The 11,231-nt window shown below is 38.3% G+C and overlaps 1 protein-coding gene across 1 annotated transcript; it reads left to right on the top strand.

The window, feature by feature from the left end:
• Positions 1–391: 391 nt before the first annotated feature.
• On the top strand, positions 392–9,468 carry pkd2l1 (polycystic kidney disease 2-like 1). Its single transcript, XM_061228741.1, has 15 exons — positions 392–683; positions 1,300–1,413; positions 2,206–2,333; positions 2,915–3,177; positions 3,367–3,591; positions 3,798–4,026; positions 4,828–4,998; positions 5,422–5,603; positions 5,797–5,917; positions 6,027–6,125; positions 6,224–6,345; positions 6,533–6,650; positions 7,480–7,613; positions 8,226–8,352; positions 9,319–9,468. The coding sequence occupies exons 1-15, from the start codon at positions 392–394 to the stop codon at positions 9,466–9,468; spliced, it is 2,475 nt and encodes an 824-aa protein (XP_061084725.1).
• The last annotated feature ends 1,763 nt before the right edge of the window (positions 9,469–11,231 follow it).

Genomic DNA, 11,231 nt, shown 5'->3' with positions numbered 1-11,231 from the left:
CTTGACAGAAGCTGGTCATGCCTGTGGGTCACAGTGCAGTTTAACCACATGAACAATGATAACAAATCAAAAATTTGGATGTACACAGCCAAATGAATAAAAAAGTATGTGTCTTGGCCCAAACATTACATATATACATACAGTATATACATGCCCAAGCACGCACCAAGAACAAAGCCAGGGCCAGTTTTCATGACAAAGGTGAATGGCTGTTTCGGAAGCCCATCGCTAGGAGACCAGGGAAAACTCCTCCCTCAGCTGTAATGTCTTTGGCTTTATAAAGGCTGTGAGCACGTTGCTCACTAAAAAAGCTGCACTAAAATCCTCATACAATCTCACACTTATTCCTTTAACGCTGCTCCCAACTACTAGCTATTGCACTGTGAACAGAATGCAGGCTTCATTCATGAACAACCGGGCAGAGACTCACTTCAGCCCCACGCTGGAGTGTGAATTAGACAACATGGGGGGCGAAGGCATAATGAACATGGGGTATAGCCGCTCCCCTCCTCTCTCACCCCTAAGCACCATCTACAACCCGAAGCCGGTTCTGGCAAACCCCTATGACAACACATGTAAGCTGGACCTGCCTGCTCCGGTGACTCCGGAGACCAAGACCCCCATTGACCACCAGGGAAAGCCATCCACCGGGTGCTGTTCTTTCATCAGCCGAGCGGTGCGCGGTAAGGATGCTGCATTCATTCAACAACAAATGTATATAGTGTAATGTAAAGAGTAAAGTGTTTCAGGTACCGGGACAGGCAAGTGAATTTACTGCAAGAAAATTCAGGTCTTACTTATTACGCGGTACTTTTCTTTCAAAGAGAATACACTACTGTGGATGAAATGTTTTTTGTTGTTTAAGTACGAAACATTATGAATTTTTTATCATTGCAACAGAAATTGCATTCCATATTTTCAAACATGTTAATCCTATTTTTGAAAATATTCAGGGTAACTTGTAATAACAATGAAACTAAAGTCATGAAATAGTATTGTACTGTATTTGCAGAAATTAAAGTTAAGTAATTATTGCATTAATTCACTTTAATGTCTGCATATAAGTCTGTAAACAAGTATAAATGCTCTTTTGTAAAACATTCACATTGTTATAATGCTTTATATCAACAGGTTTGACTTAGCCTAAAAAAAATGAAAGAAGTATTGCTCTACCAGGAGCATGAATTCAATTAGTATTTGCCCTTAATGTTTACTTACAATTACATGCCTTTTTCAGGCATCAATACAATCATATGGGCAATTATAGTCTCTCTAGAGGATTCTTTGTGCTTGTGACAGGACTATGGAGCACCACAATGACAGAGAACACAGCAGAGAACCGGGAGATGTTTGTGAAGACTACTCTGAGAGAGTTGCTGGTCTACATCGTCTTCCTACTGGACATATGTTTATGTAAGTAAAGCCTCTGAACAAATCTAAAATTGTATTGTGTAGTGACTGCTATGGAAGAATAGTATGCTATATAGAACGCAAGGCAGCCAAATAACATCTGCCAAAGATACTTTTGATATTCCGTTTGGTGCACATAAACATGAATGTAATGTGCTTTCTTAAAAAATAACTTAGTAGTATCTCTTGATTTATTATTTGCTTTATATCTGGACATTGCTGCCTTAGGTGGTATCAAATGACATCCCCTCCACCCTCCATAGAAGAGGTATAAAAAGCAATGCATTGTGTAGCAGAACACTGAGGCTGAATGGATGACAAATACACTCATTCTGCTCTGGGCTGATAACAGTAGACCTGCATCTCTCTCCTTTCCCATAGTCCTGGAGGGATTTACCATTGTTTGCGGAAGCTTTTGTGTGAATCCTTCTGCTTGTTCCAAAACAAAACTGCCAGGACTGCCCGTGCCTTTTTTTATTGCCTATATCTGTCACTATGTGACATGTCCTGAATGAAGCCAACATTTGCCATTTCTTATCTCCCTCCTCAGCATGGCTACCACTACATGCGTGTGCAAAGTCTGATTAACCAGCCTTTACAAAGCCATTCAAAAGTTTCAATTTATTTATATAAATTACTCCAAAGGTACAATGTATGTGACATATTTATATATATTTTTTGCACATTTAACTTCAGCTGTATTAATACTGTGAATACATGAATCTATTGCTATTCTTCGCAGTATATTGATGTCCACCTACTCCACCTGGTAAGATGTGGCTATTTCCTTTTTAGTGACGTATGGCATGACCAGCTCAAACGCCTACTATTACAACAAAGCTATGACCGATCTGTTTGTGAACACACCCAGTGAGAACGGCATTAAATTTCAGTCCATTAGTAGCATGGCAGATCTCTGGGATGTAAGTATCATGTTTCTAGTGATTCTGTGATTGTGATGATGATGATGATGATGATGATGATGATGATATCACAGGCTTCTAGAAGTTAGATTTGTCAACAGCTCATGTATATAAACATGCACAAGAAAAAGAGCCTCCATACTTCTTAAACCTTAAAGAGGATTTTATTAATCACCTGATTTCCTCTCTTCCAAGTGTGCAGCTGTTTCTGTCCAATCCTGGCTCTTAAAATTCCAATAATACATTGCAAAGGGAGAAAGTAGATAAGTCGAGTACAAAAACTGCATAGGATAAGTTAATTTTGTGTTTAAATGTCATTTTATAACACATTACATATACTAGGAAGAGGGACTTAGCCACAATGAAAGAAACAGTAAATCTAAAGTAAGATACTTTCTAAGATTTAATGAAAGTCTTTCAGCACCCCATTCAAGATAAAACTGAAATTATTTTGTCCGATATTAAAACATTTTAAAAGTTTTTGCCCCAAATGTTGTGGAGCTCACTGTATATGCAATTGAAATAATGAACCATTCATATTGTGTGTCTTTACTGTCTTAATATTTATTCCATCTGAAAAGTTTACACAGGGTCCATTACTTGATGGGCTTTACTGGACCAAGTGGTACAATGACGAGTTGCTGCAGTCAAGCACGCTCAATGGGCAGTCCTTTATCTACCATGAAAACTTGCTATTGGGAGTTCCCAGAATACGACAGCTCAAGGTGACAAACAATTCTTGCAAGGTGCATAAAGACTTCCGGCAAAACATCACAGGCTGTTTCGACGTCTACAGTAGCCAGAAAGAGGACACTTCTGATTTTGGCCTCATCAATGGAACTGCGTGAGTGGTCTCTGCAAATAGTCTCTCTCTCTCTCTCTCTCTATATATATATATATATATATATATCCTGCCATCCATCTCTCTTCCTCTTTCTCTCTCTCACTGCATAATTTACTGGACAATTATCACAACACAAATGACTGCAAGTTGAGGAAAAAAACACACATAAAAATGCTTATTCCCATTCAGCTGGGAGTATCACACAGAGAAGGAGCTGAAGGGCTCTTCACACTGGGCTGTCCTGACCTCGTACGGGGGCGGGGGGTTCTACGAGGACCTGAAGCTGACCAAGGAGGAAAGTGCCATCGTGCTGATGGAGCTAAAGCAGAACCTGTGGCTGGACCGGGGAACCAGGGTGGTCTTCATCGACTTCTCTGCGTACAACGCCAATATCAATCTATTCTGCGTCATCAGGTTAGAACTGCTGATACTCCCTGTGTCTTGCACCAATAAAGGCGTTATTGGACTATTCTCTTCTGCCGAAGAGCAGAAATTAACATTAATTTTTCTTATCTTAACCTTTCGTTTTTATCGTAACAAATAACTAGTCGAGCAAAACCTACAGAACCTATTAGAAAAGGTAAATGAAAATTTGTAACACAATGTTATTCTCTCTGAAGGCTAGTAGTTGAATTTCCAGCCAGTGGAGGGGCAATACCATCTTATCAGATCAGGACAGTGAAGCTGATTCGCTACATCACCAACTGGGACTACTTCATCATTGGCTGTGAAATGGTCTTTTGTGTGTTCATCCTATACTATGTGGTGGAGGAGATTCTAGAAATACGAATCCACAAGTTCTCCTACTTCTCAAGCATTTGGAACATCCTGGACGTGCTGGTCATTCTGGTGAGAGAGGCACAAACTCAACCCACTTCTTATGACCCAAGAAAATGTGGCAAAGAAATATAAGTACTCAAATACGGAAAATCTGGTTTGAGGGACAGTTCATCTCAAAGCCCTCACCGGGAAGAGACAAGCTAGAACATATTAAGAGACACCTCACCTAGAACAGGTAGTCTAGGTTCAAGCACTTGTTTTAGAGCTGTGTCATGCCCTGCGGTCTGGTACAGTGTTAAATCAAGACCGTGGCAGTGTAGGCTGTGTCTGAGATCAGATGCAGACACGTCCCATATTGCCGGTGGTTCACACTGATATATCTCACGGGAAGGCTGATGGGTGAAAAGGTCCTAATATATCACACTTTTAAAAACTGCCCTCTAAGAACCAAACCAGTGACTAAGCTGCCATGTCTCTGGCAGTGTCCATTGCTGCTACAGTAGGTGCTCCCCACATCCTACCATCTGGGTTCTGAGACTATTCAAACGCATACACGAAAACAAGGGCATTGGGCTCCCTCTGTTGATGACAAACAGTATTACACAAGATAACAAGTTCAACTAATTAAAAAAGTCATACCTATACGTATGTCATCATTACATAATGACATCAATTTAATTTCTTCATTCTAAATTTTGTATTTGAATTGATTTATTTTTAATGGTCACTATATTTAGGGGGAAACAAAAAGGCAGCAGTATGTTTTTATTATGATGATGATGATGATTATTATAATTAATATTCTTCTTCTTCTTCTTCTTATTATTATTATTATTATTATTATGTTTTTAAATTATCTTTTTTCCACAGCTTGCCATTGTTGCCATCATATTCAATGTGTTCCGGACCATCAAAGTGGATAAATTACTGGGGAAGCTACTGGAACAGCCAGATATTTATGCAGACTTTGAATTTCTTTCATTTTGGCAAACTCAGTACAACAACATGAATGCCATGAATTTATTCTTTGCATGGATAAAGGTATAGTATCAATGGAACTGCTTTTCCATACAGATCTCACATTCTTCAAATATTATTCTTGTTAATGGGTGCCAAGGTTCTAATCTTGTACACATATACTGGACATATGATACACTGCATATAACAGGATTACTGTATAAGCAAAGTAAGGATCACATATAGAAATGGAGTGAAATCAGGACTGTAATCTTCAGTAATCTACACCCTTCCTTGAACACTTTTTTACATCTTTGTAGTGTTTGCATTTCCTCTAGCAAACAGACATAATGAAACGTCCCGTTACATTCGGCTTAGAAATGACTATTCTCGTAAGAACAGTTGACTATTAAATTCGATTTATGATCAGCGGTCAGCTTAACTACCAGTTGCGCTGTATGTCCATTACAAACAGTAACACTGTGATGCTTGGCTGCCCCTCTTTAGGTGTTCAAGTACATCAGTTTCAATAAGACAATGACCCAGCTGTCCTCTACGCTGGCCCGCTGTGCCAAGGACATCCTGGGCTTTGCCATCATGTTCTTCATCGTCTTTTTCGCTTACGCTCAGCTGGGATACCTGGTCTTTGGCACCGAGGTGGAGTCCTTCAGTACCTTTGTGAAATGCATGTAAGACGGTTATCTTATTTCTTTCCAAGACACATTTAAGAGAACTTCTAAAAATGAATAACATTAACAACTTGAGGGAAGGCAACCTCTCCTACACCCACCGAGAAATGACAGAGAAATATATTAAAATGAAATATTAAAATGAAATCAATTAGTATACTCCAGTGATAAGTGTGTTTACTGTCTTTTCTAGCTTCACACAGTTCAGAATTATCCTTGGAGATTTTGACTACGATGCCATCGACAAAGCCAACAGAGTTCTGGGACCTCTTTATTTTGTCTCCTATGTGTTCTTCGTCTTCTTTGTGTTGCTTGTAAGTAAATTTAAATTATTATTCAGATTCTTAAAAATATCAAATGAGCAAGTAACTACCGAGTTAAAAGAAACTGATAAATAATAATGAAGCTATTTCTGTCCTCCAGAACATGTTTCTGGCAATTATTAATGACACGTACTCTGAGGTAAAGGAGGAGCTTTCCAAGGAGACCGATGGCTTCCAGTTCACTGATATAATAAAGCAGGTACCGAATTAAATGGTCTACTAACATGCTTCAGCACGTACCTTCTTTCAAAAATGTTTTTCATACTAAGTACTTATTTAACTATGTTCACGTTTCAGAGTTACATGAAGACATTTATGAAACTTAAATTCAAAAAGGAAAGAATCATTGATGTGCAGAAGGCCTTACAGTCAGGGTCAAAGGAACTGGAGTTTAAGGACTTCAGAGAAACGCTGAAAGAGTAAGTAAAAGGATGTCTGAGGATTGGCCGATGACCACAGCATTACATAGCTTACCAGCCATTCCCTTATTGTAGTACCAGCTGCCAATAATTCATAATTTATTTTATCCATTCATTTACTATTGTCACAGAATTGGTGCTCCGTGCACTGTCGGTACTGTTGTTTCAACGTTTTTGTGTCCGTCAGAATGGGCCATGCGGACAGTGAGATCTCTGCGGCATTCTCCAAATTTGACCGTGATGGTAACCACATTCTGGATGAGGAGGAACAGACCAACATGAAACGCGAGCTGAAGGAGAAAAGGGTCGGTAGAACATGCACAGCATCCTGGACAGCTTCACATGACCCATAAACGCTAACTGGAAGGGTTTACAAGTGGATACATCTGACTACATGTATGCACATGCATGGACAGTCTGTAGTTTAGCCCCTTTTGTGGGCAGGGCCACAGCAGGTAGACTGCATTTTATCTGCTGTTGCATTGTTAAAATAGAGGGACCCGCCCAGGCTTGATACCCTTTTGGCTGACGTATTGCTGCAGTACTTCACAACCCTCATCAAACGTTCACTCCCATGGAATTCATTCAAGGACAATAGAGCATACTATTTTGGCATACTGTTTTGTATTGACCTTTGTCATACTGCAGCACATTACTTTTGCTGAATTAGCAATACATCATTTTAGAGTTTTATCTTCCTTATTATTTTACGCTGCCTGTAATCAAGATAATCTCCCAATGCCCAGTTTCATAGTTGGCTTGCTTGGCCATAGTATCTGGTTGGCACATGGAAAACTGCTGAGCCTTATCTACATGTTACTCTAATTTGTTGGAAATGGAGACACTCCTGTAGGTTTTCATTTCAGCCCTAAGTTAGCACACCAGCTCAACGAGATCCCTCACAGTAGAATGAGGTGTGCTTTCTTCGGTTTGGAGTGAAAACCTACAGGATGGTAGATCCCCAGGGATATGGGTGGGCAGCCATGAACTAGATACTAACTATGCAATACAATTAGAGTTACATGTAGTTCTATGATGCATTTAACAGTGTTATGGTACATAGTATAAAGAAAGTGTATTATTGTCTGAGAAACGGTGCTTCTTTAGTCACAGCTGTAATTATTGTGTGCACAGGATGCTCTAAATGCTGAGATAAACACCCTTGGAAAAAACTATGGTAAGAAGGTGTTGGCCCACGCAAAAGAGCAGGAGGAAGTGCAGAGCAACAGTAATGGAGGAATCCCAGTGTCCCAGGAGGGCTTTCATATGTATGTACTTTTCTGTCTTTTTAAACATAAAATATGATGTACGTATGTTCAGTAAGTGTAAGGATAAAGAGGTTGATTTCTGAAGATTAAGCACATTATTTTCTCAGTTTAAATATAAAGACATCCTCAAACATCCTCAAATTTTAATGTTGATTTGTTAAATTAAATATCGTAAAACTTAATATAATGCCTTTCAATCGTTGATGCCAATGAAACTTTGAAGAAAACAAAAAAATCATTTAGGCACCCAATTCTTAAGACAAAAAAGGACATTTAAAAAATTTTTATGGAAAGTAATAAATCAATTATTGAAAATAATAAATTAATAATATTAAACTCAGCTATGAAACTGAGAGTTACTGAGAGCAGATTTTCAAAATAGCTTAATAATAACAACAATAATAACACCTGGCACCTCTTCTGAATCAGAAGATCCAAATCAGCATACTGTAAATAGGTGAAGTGAACTTCGGTATACTGTAATTACTATCAATAACCTATTAATATTAAAGCATTTCCCTGAAATTTGGTCACACGGCTTTAATATTGTGCATTTTCTCATTGGAAGATTATTACTTTTCTGTAACAGCAGTTTTGTTTTGTCTGTTAAAGGTTGGTTAGGCAGGTTCTTCAGCTGGAGGATTCAGTAGCAACCATTATGGGGAAAATGGACCTGCCAGCCAGCGGGAGATCCAAGAACAACACAACAACTCCTGCACTACTCGCCCATATTTTTGAGGTGAGCATAACTAAAATCTTTGGCAACAATACAGGTCTTTAAACACAATACCCAGTACTATGTAGATAAAAAAATTTAAAGAAAAAGGTACAATAGGTATGTTTCATCTGTTAAAACATTGTTAAAAGACCATTGTAAATCCCTTCCTATCATTGAAAAAGCCTCAATGACATGTTGAATTACCTGTATAATAATTGAAGATCATTGGTTAAAATTGGTTCTAATTGCCACAGCCTTTGGGGGAGGGGGGGGGGGGGGGGGGGTTGGGGGGGGTGTACCTGCAATTCCTTGCTTGACCATTAGAAGTCTAAAATTACCTATTGTACCTTTAAATGAGGATATTAATTAAAGACTCCTACTCATTTATGCGCATAGTTCCCGCCTGACAGAAACAGTGGATGGAATTAAAGTTACTCAACAACAGGACAGGCACAATCTGGTCCTCTAACCCAGCAGTATCCCTCTCAAATGATTTTTACAGTTTTAGTAACATTTTTCTTGTCTTCACTCACTGATAATTCCATTTCATAATTGCAAGTTCATTTTCACGCTTCTATTTCAAGCATATTTTAAGCCATATTTTAAGCATTATCTTATCCAAAGTGACTCACATAGCCTACATTCTTATTCCATGGCATCTACAGCTTTGCAAGCCCAGTCCCACATATGCTATGCTTCACTGCTGTCCCTGTTATCAAATCACTCAGAGTATTAGTGTATGATTGCTCTTTAGCTGCTACTAAATATTTAATCGTTTGACTTCTAATTTACTTTTGCAACATCTCTGTATTATTTTGGCAATTTTACCATGCCAAACCCCAGGCTTGTAAGGAACATATTTATCTAAATACTCAATCACAATAGACTTTTCTTTCAGGATATCCGATCCAGGCATTGGTCCATAAGCAGCATATGTCACAGGTTTGTGGCAGTGATACTGACAGAGTCTGTTCATTGGTCCCACAGAATGAAAGGCCTGCCCCTGATGGTACTGTGCAGGCACCTGTGATGGGAAGTACTTGTGCGGAGAATGCTGATAATGGAGACCTGAGACATCGGTACCCAGGAGCAAACTGGACCATAGGTCCCGGGGGTTTCTCTAGTAGCCACCTGTAAAGTGCATCCAGGTGTCCCCAGATCTGTCCTGGGGGACGCCAAGAAGCTCAGCTTGCAGAACCTGCTCCTCAGATGCAGATTCTTTGGCTCTGGGGTTTGTTTTTTCAGAGAATTATTAAATTTCACCAAACATTACATTACATTACATTATAGGCCTTTGGCAGACGCTCTTATCCAGAGCGACACACAGTTGATTAGACTAAGGAGGAGACAATCCTCCCCCGGAACAATGCAGGGTTAAGGGCCTTCCTCAAGGGCCCAATGGCTGTGCGGATCTTATTATGGCTACACCAGGATTTGCTGCTTGTGTGAAGTCAGGAAAATAAAAGATCACAAAATGTCTTCAACATAACAGAGTCAACAATGCAGAGTATTTTGGAGAGAAAAAACACAGCGGGTGCATTCTGGGTAACCCAGTCTCAAACTCCCAGAGCCAAAGAGCCCATTTTGAGAATGTGCCAACAGCAGGCTTGACTCCAGTTTAGGCTGATTTTTTTAGTCTTAAAATTACCCATGTGCTATGTCTGCTATACTGAAATCTGAAAGTAGTATAGCTTCTTTGTATGCACTGCATGTCCTAATATGATATATTGTATGTAAAACAAAGATATATGACTATATGTTAAAATGATGAGTATATATTTCATTAGTAAGTGTACACAGTATAATTTATATGTTTTTTGTGTATGTGTAAGGCGTATTGAGAAATGTTATTTTGAAGGTGCCCTTTTACTATATGATTATATGTTAATATATGTATTCCACTCCATATTTAACCATATATGTAGAGATAAAGAAAACTATTTCAACATTTTTGGTTGAATCAACTATGTATGATACCATCTTATTTCACGAATTAATGTCCTATTAACTAGACCTTAGCATACAGTCTAAAGACAAAGTCTGATTAAAGACAGTTGTTTTCTGTGTAAATTAAATTAATGGTATTTCTGCAATAAGCACTATATTTGTTTGTTGGCATACTTAAAGATAACTCTGAATCGCCTTAGAATCATGCAGAGTAAAGGTAACTTAAGTCGTTAAATGAAAGTCTAAATATTTCAGTAATTAAATATTGATATGTATGATGGCAATATATTTCCTGCCAGTCAAAGTCTAAGATGAATAAAAAATGGACCAATTACTTCAGAAAATAGTTTGTTTGAGAATTAAACTGTGGTATGTGTTTAGTATGTGCAAAACGTTATTCAAGTGTTTACATTTTTTTATTTTTTGGCAGACGTGTAGCATCGCAATATCTACTTGGCTCAAGTCATTATCAGTGGTAGAACATCAGACAGCCTTATCTTCTATTCACGGAGACCAATTCCTTAATTAGACAGAAATTAATATGTCAATGAAAATGTCAGTATTATAAGATAAAGAAAGAGGGCAAGAACACTGGTTCTGTGGTTCTGCCTATCAAACTTAAAACACGGAAGGGTTTAATATATAGTTAATATAATATGTGATCATCATTGGTTAGTTAAACATCTTCACTGTAGCCTACTAAAGGCTATATAATAAGTGTAATATAATAATATAATAAGTCACATCATAATTTATGCACGCTTTCATGTAGTAGCCAAATGTATTATGTAGCCACTCCGGTACAGACTTGTTCCATAGATAGGCCCTGAAAGTGGATGTTTGTAAGAGGCTCTAGGCTCTACAATTTTATGTTAATTTAGTTAATCAGTTTAAAGGAACTGTATTGTGTCATTCCATCACTTTCTGTTTCATATAGAAAATGAGGTAACACA

Source organism: Conger conger, chromosome 18 (assembly GCF_963514075.1).
Source record: "Conger conger chromosome 18, fConCon1.1, whole genome shotgun sequence".
In the NCBI taxonomy this organism is placed as follows: Eukaryota; Metazoa; Chordata; class Actinopteri; order Anguilliformes; family Congridae; genus Conger; species Conger conger.
The sequence above is the reverse complement of the archived record's forward strand: the minus strand, read 5'-3'. Positions and strand labels throughout refer to the sequence as shown.

Excerpts from the sequence above, each read along its gene's own strand:
- pkd2l1 (XM_061228741.1), top strand. The coding sequence starts at position 392 with ATGCAGGCTTCATTCATGAACAACCGGGCAGAGACTCACTTCAGCCCC. Across the intron at positions 3,592-3,797 it reads AATCTATTCTGCGTCATCAG|GCTAGTAGTTGAATTTCCAG; the intron begins GTTAGAACTGCT and ends TTCTCTCTGAAG. Across the intron at positions 6,126-6,223 it reads TCACTGATATAATAAAGCAG|AGTTACATGAAGACATTTAT; the intron begins GTACCGAATTAA and ends TTCACGTTTCAG.